The 17,802-nt window shown below is 39.2% G+C and overlaps 1 protein-coding gene, 1 long non-coding RNA gene and 1 pseudogene across 3 annotated transcripts in view; 2 read left to right on the top strand and 1 right to left on the bottom strand.

Moving 5' to 3' along the window:
- LOC309807249 overlaps positions 1-758 on the top strand; it is a 70,354-nt gene extending 69,596 nt beyond the window's left edge. Inside the window, exon 6 of the long non-coding RNA XR_014294545.1 lies at positions 676-758. This is a non-coding gene — a long non-coding RNA (uncharacterized lncRNA). The remainder of the gene's footprint in view (positions 1-675) is intronic.
- Positions 1-17,802, top strand: part of LOC309808912 (centrosomal protein of 78 kDa-like) — an 823,590-nt pseudogene that overhangs the window by 699,431 nt on the left and 106,357 nt on the right. The gene's annotated exons all lie outside the window — the stretch shown is intronic.
- On the bottom strand, positions 302-17,113 carry LOC309807232 (centrosomal protein of 78 kDa-like; the record flags this gene model as incomplete). The annotated part of the gene is made up of 8 exons (XM_082626577.1): positions 16,723-17,113; positions 15,480-15,529; positions 13,938-14,068; positions 4,815-4,892; positions 3,179-3,345; positions 1,957-2,122; positions 1,349-1,396; positions 302-865 (listed from the first exon to the last, which is right to left on the bottom strand). Exons 1-8 carry the CDS (start codon positions 16,977-16,979, stop codon positions 302-304), a joined length of 1,461 nt encoding a protein of 486 aa, XP_082482703.1. The 5' UTR covers positions 16,980-17,113.

The raw sequence follows: 17,802 nt of genomic DNA, 5'->3' as shown, positions 1-17,802 counted from the left end.
TCCCACCACAAAGTGCTAGTTCCAGGAGAGTAAAGGCTTTATTTTGTTCACTGCTGAAAGCAACAGCACCCAGAAAAGTACTGTACATATGAAGCCCTCAGTAAACACTAGCTGAATGAGTGGTGCAAAGTGTTACAAGGAAAAGTACACCAAAACTTCCATTATAATAAAAAAGTATAGATAAAAAAATCTTTCTCTAATGGCTTCCAGTCAAGTAACTGAAAACACCATATGCTATAATAAAAACATAAGTAATTTATGAAAATTTGAAGGCAAAAACATAATTTTAAAAGATGTAGACCTATGTTAGGCGTGATAGAGTATGGATGCTTTCTTGAAATTCACAATCAGATCCAAGAGTATCATTTTCAGACTGTTCTAGTAGACTGAGTTTACTTTTAGTTGTCTTTGATGAAACAGTCACTATTCTACTCTCTTTCTTAACAGAAATGTGTTTTTTTGAAGACTCACTTTTAATTGGTTTATTAACCAAAGAATTATTTTGCCCAATTCCTTTGCTTTTCTGCTTTACAGGTGAGTCAGAGCAGGAATGCAGGTCCTTCCCAGGTTGTTTCTTAGCAGAGTAGTTTTTGGTCAATTCACCTGCTTTGCTCATTTTCTCTGAAGAAGACCTGCTATTTCTAGATAATTCCTCTTCTTTTCTTTGACTTCCAGTTCCAGAAATGACATCTGCTGAAGGAGAACATGTTCTAGCAATGAAATCTTCAAAAGACTCCTGCTGCTGCTCTGTGACTGGCACCCCCAGGTTGTCTTTGGAAGTTTCTAAGGCCTCCTGAGTAGACGCTGGGACACGGAAGGAGTCGAGAGGCAAAGGAATCCTAGCATCACCTGTAATTTTCGGAAAGTGGAGGGGAAGACAAAAGACAAGACAAAAATTCAGTGATGAACAAAGCCAACCATTAAAAAGTAGAGTTCAAAACTTCAATGTTACTCTGTAATCTTATTATTAACACAGTCAATTGATTAATCAGAAGATTTCAGAGCCAGTTTTTTTTGTAATTATATCTTGCCAAGTGATTCTCAGCTTAACCTAGCTACCCATTTCCTTTCCCTCACTAAAAATAAAACCCTATTCTGTAAGATAATTAATTTCTTTGCTATCCTCCAGGCACATGTAAACCGTATATAGTTTGTGACCAGACTGTGTTCTCAAGCTGTCAGTTCCCAAGGCCACTCTGAGATTGGCTGATGGGGGCTCCAAGTAAGGCTAGAGGAAAAGCTGACAGGTTTTCCCCTCCCATTCCCATAACCAGGTGATTCACTCTAATATGTTACCTATTAGCTATGTCTGGATTACTTATTTTAAAAATTATATCAGTATGTGTACCTTCATTAGTGTTCCTTCATTGTAAGCTGACTGAATACAAATAGAAACCTAGATAAAATATGAACAGAACAGACATTTATCCAATTTAAAATCTGGAATATTTTCTCTAATGTCTTCTTTCTTCATTAAGGATAGTTTGCTTTAACTCATAAATTTTCTCAAGAACTTCCAGTCTCCTTATTTACAAAAGTACAGTATCATGAAATGGGCACACATTTACTAATCTCAGATTTGGAAAGGACTCCAGAGTCTTCTAGCTCCCGAGCATGTGAACTATTCGAGACTGATCATTATTGTTTTCTCTCTGACTTGGTCATTTCCTTTTTGCTAATCACTCTTAGAATCATTAAGTGCTGTTCTGTCCATTTACTTGGCTATTTTGCATTTGTTATGGGGCACTCTGTTTTGATTCTTTTTTTTTTTTTTTTTTTTTTTGTGGTACGCGGGCCTCTCACTGTTGTGGCCTCTCCCGTTGCGGAGCACAAGCTCCAGACGCGCAGGCTCAGCGGCCATGGCTCACGGGCCCAGCCGCTCCGCGGCATGTGGGATCTTCCCGGACCGGGGCACGAACCCTTGTCCCCTGCATTGGCAGGCGGACTCTCAACCACTGCACCACCAGGGAAGCCCCCTCTCTGTTTTGATTCTGATTTTCCTTCTTCAAGTGCCTTCTTTTCTTCTTTAGGTGGACTACTAACAGCAGAATTCACCTGGGGACGACCTAGTAAATGAAAATCTGACTGATCTATACCAGCCATTTTGGCCAACTGCCCAAGCCTAGACGAGAGGAGGAAAGGAGAAAAGACAAAGGTTATTATAATCACAGAAGAGCAGTTTAGATTTCCCCAGACCTACAATCATGAAATACTTCTAAAATCTTTTTTTTTTTTTTTTTTTTTGCGGTACGCGGGCCTCTCACTCCTGTGGCCTCTCCCGTTGCGGAGCACAGCCTCCGGACGCGCAGGCTCAGCGGCCATGGCTCACGGGCCCAGCCGCTCCGCGCCATGCGGGATCCTCCCAGACCGGGGCACGAACCCTTAGCCCCTGCATCGGCAGGCGGACTCTCAACCACCCCGCCACCAGGGAAGTCTTACTTCTAAAATCTTAAAAGCCAACATCCTACTCCAGACTACAAGCCTCTCTCTCCCCCAAATCCTCAGCCCTTTCCAGATTCATCCTCTAGGAGACATCCCACTGTCTCACTAGCAGCTTCAATATGTACCGTGCACCCTGTCCACTGCCTGTCACACCTCCATTCCCACACTTCTTTACCACCTTTCCTCCAGTTTCCAAGAATGTGTTTGTTCCTTCCTTCCCAACACCAACACCAATTCATTCACTGACAAAACACCGCTCCATCAACTATCAATCTCCACTTCCCTCTTTCAGCAAAATTGCTCCTGGTTGAGAACCACTGACCTATATCTCCCCTGCAGATTAATAATCATTTTTATGTCTAAGGCAAAGATAACTTTAATTCAAACTTATCAAACAAGCAAAAGAAGTGAAAGATAGGAAAATTCTTATGCATTCCCGACTATTTTCAATGAAAACTGCCTTTAATTTAGTCTTTACAAAACAACTATACCTACTAATTACTCTGTCTACAGGTTACTCTTTTATAATGGGCTCCCCACTCTACCAAAGCAGGCTTCCCTATTTGCATTTCTTAAAAAATTTAATTCCTCATTTTAAAACGTCAACTATATTACCTATAATTACACTAAATTTGGCTAAATATAGCCACGTAAGTGATGAAAATTGCTCCAGTTCCTCAGCAAACTACCATTAGAGTCGCAAAGAGAAGAATGCCATGAAGAGAAATGAACTAACCCAGCATCTTTAAGGAGAACCAGGAAAGCATGGAACTTCTGAAGAGAATTCTCAGTGCTGCCCAAAACACCTTCATCATCCAGGATCATGCTTGTCAATGAGTGGGCATGAAGGGCTTCAGACAAAGAGAAAGTTGTGTTTCTTAACTGGGCATTTTCATGTTCCAGCTATACAAGAAGACTGAAAACGTCTGACATGATTTTTTCTCATTGTCATCAAAAGTAGTCTTGCCTTGGGCTTCCCTGGTGGCGCAGTGGTTGCGAGTCCGCCTGCCGATGCAGGGGACACGGGTTCGTGCCCCAGTCCGGGAAGATCCCACATGCTGCGTAGCGGCTGGGCCCGTGAGCCATGGCCGCTGAGCCTGTGCGTCCGGAGTCTGTGCTCCGCAACGGGAGAGGCCACAACAGTGAGAGGCTCACATACCGCAAAAAAACCCCCCAAAAAACAACAAACAAACAAACAAAAAGTAGTCTTGCCTAGTTTCAAGGAACAAAACTAAAACACTCAAAATGTAATTAATTTATAATTAATGTAACCCTCCGCCAGTAAAGACAGAGACCTTATCACATAATAACCAAAACTCACAGGCACCCAACAAAGTTTCCTATATAACACTTAGGTGGTATATAAATAAACCCAAGCTACCGTTTTATTAATGATCTTTCACAAAAGATCACATTTCTAACTGGTTCAATTCATAATGGAGCCTCATTCCACATTAGAAAATGACCTGCTTTAAGTTTCCCTTAAATTAGAAAGTGAGTTATAGAATCTGATTTGAACAAAACATATTACAACTCTGCTGAATGTTAAGAATTAACTTTAGTGAGTAAAATATCTAATGCTTACGTTTAAAAGTCCTAAATCATACCCAACCCGATTTATTAAATGTACGATCACCAATATTTTCTTTGGCTTCTTCAACATATTCACCCCCGTGCACTCTTCCCCTTCTGCTCATCATCTACGCACTTAAAACCCCCTGTAAGCTCAACTCTCGTATTTCTCAGAAAGGCCGTTAATGTTCATGATGCCCCTTTTGCCTTACATGAGCAGGTGCTCAACATTTATTGAATGAGTGTCTGCCAATCCAATGGATGCACTTTCAAAAATTCCTCCCTACACTCACCCTGTGATAAATGATATTTAGATAGAACTTTTTAGATTATGCCCTGCTTTCATGCACATTACCTAATGTAATTCTCATAGTATATATTTTTATCTTTCATTGCATTCTTAGAAGTTTTCCAATATCTTAAATTTATTTCAATGATTCACTTTCCTAATTCATTGCCAGGAGAGTCTCATCATGTCTTTTATGTTACTGTATATACAATACATGCACAGAAGGTGCCTTCTTGAATCAAAGAATCATGAACAGGAAATAAGCTAATGTCATATAAAAGCACACACACACACACACACATACACAAAACCAGATTTTCACATCTTTAAAAACATGCTTTCTGGAATATAGATCATATGATCACTAAATACCAGTACATGCAAAAGTCCATATGATACCACCAATTTGCAACATATTACAGTTCTAAAGCTTACAAAATATGTGTATATGGCTTAAAATCAAATCGAAATAAAACCAAAACACTCTCAAAAGCAGATGAAACGTGTTTACCTCACTGACTCGTCTATCAGCCTTCAGTCTTATTACTCTTTCCTCCTTTAACTGCTTTAGGCACTGCTCCAGGGTTTCCTAAGCAAACAGAGTCAATATTATAACTAATTCATAGTATAATATCCAAAAGCCTTTCCAGCTATTGGTCTCATCAGGATTTAGGGGCAGAGCCAGAAGTGAACTCAGATTTTAGTCTGCTACGGGTCATATCATACCATGCCAGTGAAATGAATGATCAAAATCTATCAAATTTGCAAAGATTTATTTAAATTCCACTCTTTCCAACATAAATTTGTGGCAGCCCACCATAAAAGGCATATGCATATAACATAGTAAGTCAAAAATAAGAAGTTACGACCAAGAAAGAAAAATTCTATTTTTATTTGTGGGTCTCTTTATAGCAGGAAGTCCTATTAACGAACCTGCTTAGCATACCTGAATTGCATAATTGCAGTTTCAAAAGCATGTTTTAAAAAAGTAATCACTTTTAAAGCAATTTACAGTCAAGCACTGTTCCTGGAGTTCCCTGGGTATTAAGTAATCGAATCATCAAAACCCTAAGACGGGGCTTCCCTACTGGCACAGTGGTTAAGAATCCGCCTGCCAGTGCAGGGGACACGGGTTCGAGCCCTAGTCCAGGAAGAACCCACATGCCGCAGAGCAACTAAGCCTGTGCGTCATGACTACTGAGCCTACGCTCTAGAACCCACGTGCCACAACTACTGAAGCCTGCGCACCTAGAGCCTGTGCTCCGCAATAAGAGAAGCCACCGCACCGCAACGAAGAGTAGCCCCCCGCTCGACGCAACTGGAGAAAGCTGGCGAGCAGCAACGAAGACCCAATGCAGCCAAAAATAAATTTATAAAACAAAAAACCCTACGAGGAAAGAACAATCACTAACTCCATGTTATTTTACAGATGAGGGAAACAGAGGCAGAGAAGTAGAGTAAGTAGAGCAGCACAGCCAAGGTCACACCACTAAGTAGCAGAGCCACACTGTGGACTCAGGAAGCTGGCTGCCATTCCTGCTCACGGAGGTGGTAGTCTTCCCTTCACCAAGGTCACTGAAGTAAAATGAACACTGATAAACTATCTTAGGAGTTTTAGGAACTAAGACACTTCGGTCCTTGAAGTGGGGACACTGCTTGCAATAGGCAGAATTCTGACAGAGCCCCCAAGATGACCACTTACTGAAGTACACAAACCTTCCACTTATCCAATCAAACTCTAAATGTAGGTGCTGTAGTGAAGGGATTTTGCACATGGAATTAAGGTTCAACATCAGTTGATCTTTTAAGATAGGGAGATTATTTTAGGTGGATGTGGCCTACTCAGGCACCCCATGAAAAGGACCTGAACTCTTCCTGAATTGAAGTACAAAAGGGACAAGAGGGAGACTCTCCATTGCTGGCTCTGAAGAGGTCCAATGCTGCGGCAGGGAAGGCAAGCGAGAGGCCTCTAGGAGCTGAAACTCTCCCCCGACTGACAGCCAGCAAGGAAATGGGGACCTCTGTCCTGCAACTGCAGAATCTGAATTATGCCAACAAGCCGGAAGAAGCCTGTAGGCATTCTTTCCCAGAGCCTCTGGACGCTAACACAGCCAGACTGACATCTTCATTTCAGCTCTGTGGCCCACACAAACTATGGTGAACATCCAACGTTTGGGGCTCAATATCTTACACTTAAATTTCACGTGCTTTAACACTCTCAGGAGGGAACCCACATGTTCCCATGTGTATCTGAGCAGGAAGCCCAGTCACGCTGTGCCTGGACTTCTGACCTACAGAACTCTGAGCTAGTCAAATAGGTATTGTTTTCAGTCAGTAAGAGTGTAGTAAAAGAATTAATATTCTACTCAACCTCCAGGTTCGTGAGCAAAATAAATGATTGTCATTGTTTTAGGCCACTGTTTTGGGGTGGTTTCTTATGCAGTGATAAACAATCATAATACCTATACTTATGAAAACAGTAAGGTATATTTATACATGTTAACTGCTTTGAACAATCACTTAAAGAATGAGGAACTCTATTATATGCCATCATTGGGAGAGGAGCTGGTATCACTTTCTGGACAGTAGCTTTTGGTACCTAACAACAATCCTACATCAGGAGTTTACCCTAAGGAAATCAAAGATGTGGGCAAAGATTTATCTACCAACATGATGTCATAAGATTGTTGATAACCAAACCCTAGAAGAAAGCTAAGAGCCTCCGAATTGGGACTGGTTTAAATAAAAACAGCTCATCGTCTGAAGGAATGCGCTATGAAGCCACTAAGAATGACAAGAGGTCTCAACCAGAGTTCATGAATGGGCTTCAGGAGTGCTACATTCAAAATATATCTGTGCGTTTTTCCTGGGAGATGATGCATAAGCTTAATCAAATTCTCTGATGTAGAAGAGTAGTTAGTGACATGGCAAAATATTTCGGATACTTTTTTAAGACAAAAGAGCAGATTAGGTGTGTGTACATGCAGAGGTGGCTTTTATTTCCTTCAAGAAGTTCATTGTTTTCAAACATTTGCTCAATGAACATATATTTTTATATTCAGAACATGTTTAAAAAATTGAGAGTCTAAGAACTTCAAATTCTTTAATGGTTCATTACTAAAGCCAGTCAAATTTTCAATGGGGAAAAAGGGAAAAAAATTGCAGAATTCCTCTACTTTTAATATAATGGTTTAATCAATCTTCTAAAACTGATTTCAAAGAAATTCTAAACAAATAAACAAAAAAACAAAAAACCCTCAGCACGGTCAGAGGAAGCTACACTAAAATTCCTGACTGGTTCTAAATAGCACATCAAAGTGCAATTACATGCAACAGTTTCTCCCTCTAATGGAGGGAATTAGAACACAGTGTTCAATTTTTGTGAAAAAGTGTACCCTCCTCCTACAAAGTATTCAGAATTCATGTCCCTTACATGGAAATATGGAACCAAAAAAGTTAGAAAGTAAAATTGCTTGATATTCTATTACTTAAGTAAGACTAATGATAAGGCTTTGGAATAATTTTCCTTCCTGCCATCTGCTCTCCATTCCACCCTTCTGTACACCAGCTAGGGTGATTTTTCTGGGACAAAGCTCCCATCATATTGGATATCAAATTTTATGTTCAACTTTTCTCCATTTAACATTGAAATCAAGCATTTCTCATATAATCAGGGGATTCATAACCTTGATTTTTTTGTGTGGGCTACAAAATATTCCACTGAGTGGGTTTACTGGTTAACCATTTTACACATTTAAATTCTTTCCAACTTTTCAGTATTATCAGACAAAATAACCGTTTTTATGCATGAAGGCCTTTTTCCATATTGAGAATAACATTCTTACAATAAATCCATAAAAATGAGTTTGAGATCAAAGCAAATGAACATTTTTAAGGCTCTGAGGTACCTACCTCCAGACTTCTTTCCAAAAGATTTCTGAGATTTTACACTGCCATCAGCGATGTATCACTTGGTATATAACCTCTACTATAACTGTTGGCTTACTTCCTCACTTAGAGTGCAAGTTATTTGAAGATAGGGGGTGTATTTTATTAAGTGTCTATCCCCAGCACCTGTGCCTAGCACAACGTAGACGGTCAATAAATAATTGCTTAATAAGGAGAATCCCTGCCACACACGTACATATAAGATGTACGTGTGTGAAAGACAGACTGTGTGTTTTTCTCTAACTGGATAGATGAAAACTTGTCATCTTCTTTAGTGTGCAATTTTTTTGCTTATAATTAGTCATTAAATTTCTCTTTTAGATTATATTGTAAATATTCAGATTCTCTGAGGCAAATGGGCCTGGCACTACCCATTAGCTACAGAACCTTGGACAAGTTCTATAACTCTAGGCCTCAACTTCCTCATCTATAAAATGGAGATAAGCTCCCATATTACAGAGCTCTTGTGAGAATTACATGAGTTAAAACACATATAAAATTAGAAGAGTGCTTGGTACATAGAATATGTGCAATTAATGCTGAATGAATGAACATGCGAATGCAAACAGTAGTGAAGGGCTTAAAATGAAACGGTCTCATCCCACTCCCACATCCAGCACTCAAGAAGCGACCGATTCTTTACGCAGTTTTTAATTGTAAAATACGATATGTGTACTGAGAAGTGCACAGAACAAAACTGTCAATGTGACAAATAAAAAGAGAATACTTACATAAGCACTACTCGAAGCTGAAAGTATTGATACTTGTCAGCATCGCAAAAACCCCCCATATCCTTTTCTCATCACAAGCTCCTTCCCTCTTCCCGGTTAAACACCAACCTCACTTCTTGACAGTCATTTCCTTTAACCTGCATGCATCCCTAACAAAAGAGTTTAGTTGTGTCAACATCTAACTTTATGTACAGGATCATAGTATATGAAGTCTTTTCTATCTTATTTCTTTCTCTCAACATTGGTTTAAAAAATTCATCCACATTGCTGCCTGTAGCTCTAGTTCATTCAATTTTATTGCTGGATAGTTTTCCCACTGTACAAATACACATCATTTATTTTTGACTGTTAATGGACATTTGGTTTGTTTTCAGTTTGTGCTAATGCAAATCATGGACAGGAATCCTGCTGTGCCCGTTATTCTGGTGCATTTACACAGGGCGGGGGTGAGGGCTGCTGGCTCACAGGCTATTTATATACCTTCAGTTGATGGAGAGGGCTAAATGCTTTCCAAAGTAGTTGTGTTGATTTACACTCCAGTATAAACAGGGTAGAAGATTCCCATAGTACTTCAGGCCTACAATACCTGATACTACCAGACTTTTTATTTATGTATTTGTCAATCTGATTGACATGTAGTTTCCTTGGTTTTGACTCACTTTTCACTTATTACTTAATGAAGTTGTACACTTTTCTGTGTTTACTGGCTGTATGGATTTCCTTTTTTATGAGGTTTACGTCAAATATTGTTATTTTTTATTATTTTATTATTATTATTTACTTTTGGCTGTATTGGGTCTTCGTTGCTGCGTGCAGGTTTTCTCTAGTTGCGGCGAGTGGGGGCTACTCTTCATTGCGGTGGCTTCTCTTGTTATGAAGCACAGGATCTAGGTGCGCAGGCTTCAGTAGTTGTGGCACATGGGCTCAGTAGTTGTGGCTCACGGGCTCTAGAGCACAGGCTCCGTAGTTCTGGTGCACGGGCTTCGCTGCTCCGTGGTATGTGGGATCTTCCCAGACCAGGGCTCGAACCCATGTCCCCTGCCTTGGCAGGCAGTTTCTTAACCACTGCGCCACCTGGGAGATCCAACTATTGTCATTTTGAATTTTTCTGCATTTCCAAGTAATACTCTCACATGACTATTTTCTCACTAAATTGGAGGCATTATCTGTTCACTTTCTGAATTACTAACAAGTAAGGGTTTAGTTCCTCTACATTCTTTCCTATGTCCACACTGCTCAGTAAAGTTATGTCATCATGAGTTATTCCACTGCTCATGATCTCTTTGACATGTAGTGATATACTTAAAAACCTACATTGTTGATCAACTAGAAACTCTCTCAACGTCACGCTTTGTAAAATAAGGACATTCATACCATCTTCCCTTTTTTCAACCTCCTGTCTACCTTCCAAACCTAGCTCTTACATTGTCAAAGTTGAAATTTATATTCTATTCTATGTGCAGTTAATTCTTCTGTTATTTGAGAGTCAGTACGGAGTAAGGTTTAAGAGAACAGGCAGAGAGCCTAAACTCAAAGCCTCGATCCAACCTTAAATAAGGTACAGCCTGGGCAAGTTCCTTCCCTGTCTTAGCTTCCTGCTCTCAAAAGTAGGAATGATATTAGCACCAACCTCATAAGGCTATTCAGAGGATTAAATGAGTTAATATATGCAAAAACACTTAGAGCCTAATATATACTAAGTACATACTACTACACAATACATTTCAGTACATACCAAGTTAATACTCATACATACTAAGTATTGTTTACTTTAGTTATTTGTGATTACATGCACGTTGACAATAAAAGCTGCAAACCAAGACAGTATTGCCATTATTACAATGAAATTAATATTGCCCACTGCAGATGTACTGTGTCTCTGTGTATAGACTACACCTCGTTCCATACTGTGCCAGTGTCACTGCCCTTGTGCAGGGTGACCACATACCCCAAGCCGCCTTGGGCTGTTCCCGTTTATACCTGTTGTCCTGATGTTACAGCATTAGAGTGCCTCCTTACACTGTTGAAGTGTAAGGAGTTTGGACAAGTTCCGGTTTGGACAACAAATTAGATACGTGGTCATTACCCCTGTGTGTCACTGAAAAGGGGGACATCTATAGTGTCAAGCTGAAGTGGATTCTTCCCTTCCTCACCAATAGTAGGTTAAAAATCAACCATAGTCTAGTGTGCTTCAGGTTTATGTCCGTAGAGCCTTTTCTCCTCTGGAGTTCAAGTTCCTTCTCCTCTTCCTCTCCTTCCTCCCTTCCAACAGTGCCTAACACCTAGTAAGTACGATATGCCTCAAGGTGTTTCGAAGCTCTCAATCACACAATCAATAGAAGCCTCTCCATTCTAGACTAGCTGCAATCTGCACTGAATCCCCTATTACCTTCCTTCTTGGTTTATTGACTCATTTTGCTGGATTATTTCTATAAATAGCTTAAGGTGTAGCACAGGAAGTCAATTTTTCAAATTTCTTTGGGTACAAAATATCTTCTTCAGCCTCCACTTATGACTGATAGTTTGGCTGGATACAAACCCCTAGGGTGAAAATTATGTGCCTGAAAAACTTTGGAGGTATCTTTCTAATGCCTTCCAGGATCCATGGTGCTCATGACAAGTATGATAAAGTCAGATTTTAACCTTTTTTTTTAGGAGACCAGTATTTTTCTCTCTGGAATGGATGTATCCTCTCAGTATTTTATTCTATTTTAATTTATTTTTTCAGTATTTGAAAGTTTCACAAGGAAGGGTGCCTAGGTATGAGTCTATTCTTGCTCATCTTGCATAACTATTTTCAATCTGAGGCCTGATGTCTACTTTCAGCTGTGGGGAATTTTGTTGCCCTTTGACAGCTTCCCTCCATTTTTTTTCTGGGTCTGGAGTTTCTAATAGTAACATGTGGGATCTCCCAGATGCAGCCTCTCTAACATATTTCTATCACATTTTCCATTGTGTCTTTCTTTTTTATATACTGAGAAATTTTTTAAATTCCTACTGAATTTATTTCAGCAACCATATTTTCATTTCCAGGAGAACTCTTTTGCTTTCTGACCATTCTCCTTTTCATTAATACCCTAGTCTTATTTTATAGTTGCTAGCTCTTTTTAAACCTCTCTCAGGATACTAATTAGGGTTTTTTCTTAAATTATTCTGTTCCCTAAATTGTCCCTGGTCCTACTAGGATATGCTTTCACTCTTTTTCCCCCTCTCTCATGTTGTAAGCTTTACTCAACTAACAGGCAAATGACAGTTATTTTCTACTTAAGAATGAGCGCAGAAAGCTCCCTGAAGTCAACGATTGATAGGCTTCTTATGCAGGAAGAAGCGGGCAGTAACTGTAATAGGATCTCCCCCAAACACAATTTTCTAGCGTGTAAAAACTCACACTAGCTGCCCCAGTTCTCACCAGTTTCACTGTTTTCAAAATGAAATCATCTCATTTCAGGAGGGTGAGGGCGGGGCTGGGAGTCCACTCCTCGAAACACAACCCTTCAATGAGCTCCCCTATTTCAGTCACACTTTTAACTAACTCCACCCTCTCTCTTACATGCGCATCAAAGCACGGAGCTACTTCTGCAGGTGGGGTCAGAATCCTCCTCAGTTTCACGTGGTCCCTGTGCATATCCTAGGTGATGCTTTTCCTCTGTTCTACTGCTTCAGTTTCACACCCTTCCACCTGTCTTCTCTCTTTCAAAACTATGTTGAAATCTCTTGATTGTTGTGGGCATATATACTTAAACACTTTGATACCATCATTGTAGTGTCTTGTCAAAACAGAGAAGAGCTAAAAGGGTTCTCAGTGCATTCTGAATCTGCTATTCTGTGGTCCCAGTGTTTAAACTTCTTGGACTTCCCCACTGTCTATTACTGCTTTTACAAATACAATCTCGTGGTCTATTCGTGACGGAAATGAATACACCACAACTAAAAGGACAAGGAATGCGGGTTAGATGCTCTAGGGTCTTGTCATACTCTGCCATTTACTAATAAACCACTTACGTTCTACAAATTGTAGGTGCTCATTTATAAAACGAAAGGGAGTAACTCTACATGAACTATAGATTTCTCCTACTCTAACATTTCATAATTTTCTAAGTTCTTTTCTTAAAATTTCTCTATACTATCATTAATTTTAATTAAAAAATAAAAAACTAACTCTTTTCAAAATCAAAGAGTAATTCCCGTAGTCCTACAATAATGGGATAATTAGTTCTGAAACCTGTCAAGTGTCATGTTTCATATGAAGAGAAAATCATATTAAATAATTTTAAAAAATTAAACGTGGACTTTGTAGCACAAAGACAAGGTCCCCCCGAAATGGTGTTCCTTTATTTACTAGAAATGTTCAGCTCTGCATTAAGGTTGAAATAAAATAAATATATTAACTTTGAGGTGCAAAAATTTCTTATAAAAATCAATTTTTCTTTTCTGCCCATACAAACAAAAGTATGGAATGACATGAGAGGTCAGGTTTATTTGGTAATAGAATGTAGCTTCTTGATATTTTTGATTTTAGGAAAGGAGAATATCAACATCAAAACTTTTTTCAACTTTACTTTTATTTAAAATGAGGCCATATTTTCCTCTTATAAAAAGAGAGTTCAACTAGAACTGTCAATTTTCTCATCTGTAAAACAAGAGCACTGAATCAGCTGACTGTATTCATTCAGAACTCAATTTCCTTATCTTATGATCACTAAGGTTCACCCTAAATCTAATATACTAAGGTTCTAAGGAAAGGAAAATATATTACTAACGACATGTTTTGATTTTCGTTTCTTAGAGTTCAAATGTCCACCATTCACCTTGGTCTAAGCTTAAGGAACCATTCAAGGGGATACAATGCAGGTGGGAGGAGAAAACAGAACCCTCACACAAGCTGTGCTGTGTTGCGATCAGCCTTCCGATTGAAAAATAATCTTCTCTATAGCTTTAAAGTGATAACTTTGTACCTGCAATGCTTCTTGTTTCAAACGGATTTTCTCTGGCTCCTCCTGAACACGTTCTGAGGAATCATCGACCTCTTCGATTTCTGAGGAGGAAGGACTCTCTACTGCCACAGTCACAGGAAATTCTGATGGACCTGAGTGGCACAAGAAGAAGATAGGAAACCACAGAGTTGTTACACTAAAGTGCAAAGAAAGAAGACAAGATTGTAAAATAGATAACACAAGCCAGATCCAAATATCCAAATATTAGAGGACATTTAACAAAAGTGATCTGAGGTATCATTATTTATAAATGTCTCTCACTGCTCTTTAGTGTAAAACAGGCAATGACTAAGTAAAAGTACAGGAACTTATTTTTGCTATGTTACTGTACAGACCTCTGTTGTACGTGGTTAGGATTAGTAATGGGAATTGCCCATATTATTTTATTAAGTTTCTTTCACAGAAGCCAAGTGAAGATCCAAGGTAAACATTTCTTCTCAGATCAACTTTATACTGCAAATGAAAAATTTATTCTTCACCATCAGACAAAAACAGTCTGGAAGAAAATGTAGTTTTTCAGAGGAAAATACATCAGTAAAGGGACTGATGAATAATCAGGAAGTCAACATATCTAAGCTGTGAATAATAGACATTAGAATTTTAAAAGATAAATCACATACACACACACAACTAAAACTGACCCATCAAAAACTTCATCTTCTCACCACCCTTAAGCCAAAACTAGGGCAACAATTCTCCCAGCAAGCTTCACTGCCACTGCAGTGTTGTTCAACAGGACATTTCCAAACATTTAAAACTGACCTGGCCACAACCCCATAACAGTCTACACATCATAAAGAACTGTGCTGGGATTATATAACCACGCAGAGGACAAGTCACTAGGACATCATGTTGACAACAAGCAGCAAACCCTGCAGCCTAGGAAAACCCTAACAGGAGAACGAGGTGCACACCCCTCTCTCCGGGAACGCAAGGCCAGGACTGACACCCAAGATGCTCTTCTCTCAACCTCAGCAGTGGTGCCTTTCACAGAGCAACTAGGCAGTCTCCCAAGACCACTGGGAAGGAGAATCTGATACTGACAGTATTCGCTTGCCACGAGGCCATAAGCGAGGGAATGTGTGTGGCCTTGGTGAGAGAGCAGAGGTTTGGGAGATGTTGCTTTATATTGGCTTTCAGATCAGGAATTTGTACATATAGCCCGCAAACAACGTTTCTTGAAAACATGCGAATATTCTTGAGTATGACAGCTCCATGTGAGGGGTCAGAAATGGCAGTCAAGTTCGTCTCACTGGGTAACAGCTGATTTGCGGACTGGAAAACAGGCTTCCTTGTTTACAGACATAGCCACAAGGCTGCCCGTTGTGTGCCAAATCCACACAACTACACAGTTGCCTTGGGAGAGCGACCAAACGTGTTTTACATGGATTTATTTCAGAGAGGGAAATGCTTCTTGTAAGGCTCTGTCAATTTAAAAAGCAAGAAGAATGACCATCCACCTTTCCCAATTCAAGCCCTATATATCATAAATGTGATAGCTACACACCACCAACTGATTACATACATCACGAGCTTTGATGAATGGAAAGCCCCTAAAAAGATATCAACAAGACGAAGTTAGATCTTCATGTAAATACATGACCAGTTAAACCCAGTTAATACAACTATTTAGTAGTATGAACAGTATCCATACAGAATTGTGTATAAAAATAAATAAGCTCAAAACAAGGACCTGGAGGGCTCTGCTACGGAGAAAACACAACAGAATTCAGCCTACTGGCTTGGTAATAACTCTCTGAACTGCTGAGAGGCCCCTTCAGCTCCTATGTTCAGGATGGTTGAGATTTGTCTCTCTTCTTTAAATGGTGATATTAATCGTTCTCTAATTTACCACCCTGTGTGACGAGGATGGACCTGCGATTAAGTGTCTCAGGAAGAAGACAGGAAACCACAGAGCTGTGAAACTCAAGTGCAAACACTGGGGATTCAGCACTATAGCTTATGCAACAGCAATTCACATTACCATTTGCAAAAAAGTAGTCGGTTGTCCAGTGGGGAGTAGAAACATCCATTTAACATGAGCAACTGAACAGATATTTTACACAGGAACTACTTCAAGTACTATTTAAAATCAATTCTCTTTGTTTTCTTAAGCAATTGTTAATCCCCAATTTCGTGATTACTACCAAGTAAGTCACCTGAAGATCATCTAGAGCCATCTATTTCACTTAGCAAGCCTAAAGCTATAATTCAACCATTTTATTTACTGTTCTGTGACAAAAATTACTATGAACAGCTATCCCCTGGATAAGAAATCAGGTAATGCTAGTTTGACTCACTAAATCTGATTTACTGAGTTAACAAGCCAGTTCATTTAGAATAGCTCTAATGCATATTTTTCATCCATTCTGCATTAAACTATTTCCCATGCCTAAAATGTCTTTTTTCCCATTCGTACGTATCCAAATTCCTACTTCTGTGCTGTAGGGCTTCGCTCAACTACACCTGCCTTTAATCAAACTTTTCTCACATGCACAATTGGTGATCATTTTAGTCTCCTCAAGACTCCCACGGAGTTACCTCTGTTGTGACACTTGAGAAACAACTTGAAACTCCCAATTACTTTTAATTTTTCTTCCTTAGAGGGCTCATTAGGCAGAAGCCAAGCCATGTGTGAGTTACCTTTTTTCCTCTACACAAAGCACCAGAGACCACCCACATAATACAAGTTCCAAAATAAAGAACTCTAAATGACTGAAAAAGACAGGGAATGCAAACAGCTTACCTGTTGCTTTTTGCACTTTCTGCAGGACACAATGGCCGGAAACCAGACACTCCAGGTGGTAGCGCTTCAGGAGGGTAGCATTCTTTACCAGCAGAGTGTTTCCTTCCATTACTTACAGGCTTCTTTGCGGCCAAGACTACGTTTGACAAAGCATGAAAACAAGGAATCAAGATGCACCAAAGGTCTACAGAGCAACTGTCACACGTGCACACGTCGAAAGGAATCAAAAAGGCACTTGACAATGATGCCAAGCCCATTAAAAAGAGGATCGGTTTTGTACAAAGGTTTTACATAAGCCAGCATTTTTAAAAAATATAAGTTCTCTACAGTAACAAGTTATTTTAACTAAAACAAAAGTATTGAGATGTGCAGAAATGCAAAAATAAAGTTTAAAAAAAGATCCCAAAGTATGATACATTTTATGTATCATGCAGAAACACTCAAGTTTCCTGAATCGTAGAACACCTTTGGCATTTCTGAATCTCAAGGACACAGAAACACAGATATACCCATGACTTCTGCCAAACAGAATCTTCAGAAGTAGACCAAAAGTTAAATTTAAGACGAATTTTTCTATGTAAAAACAATACAAGTTATAAGGCTGCAAGTTGCTGGGGGGTAGGTGAGTCAATTTTACCCTCCTATAAGCCTGTCAACCTTCACTGCTCCTTTGATTTCATATAGAAAACAGAAAAAAAAACAAATGAAACCCACTGGATGAAAGAGTGAAATGTGGAGACTTACCCTATATTTCAGTAGTAAAGAGGCAAGTATCTTTATATGAAACATTTGGTTGCAGAAACTAGACCTACGTGTTAATATTTTACTTAGAACAAGCCATATATTAAAATTCACATTTAAATATTTAATTTGAATTTACTGAAAACAAACATCATAGGTTAAAATGGTTATATTTATCCTTCACAGCTACTGTATTTTATGTTATTTTATTTATTTATTTTAATAGATCTTGATTGGAGTATAATTGCTTCACAATTCTGTGTTAGTTTCTGTTACACAACAAAGCGAATCAGCCATATGCATATACATGTCCCCATATCCCACCCACTTGAGCCTCCC

This window comes from Mesoplodon mirus (genome assembly GCF_964341445.2).
Source record: "Mesoplodon mirus genome assembly, chromosome: 7".
Lineage (NCBI taxonomy): Eukaryota > Metazoa > Chordata > Mammalia > Artiodactyla > Ziphiidae > Mesoplodon > Mesoplodon mirus.
This window is presented reverse-complemented; position numbering and strand designations above follow the sequence as displayed.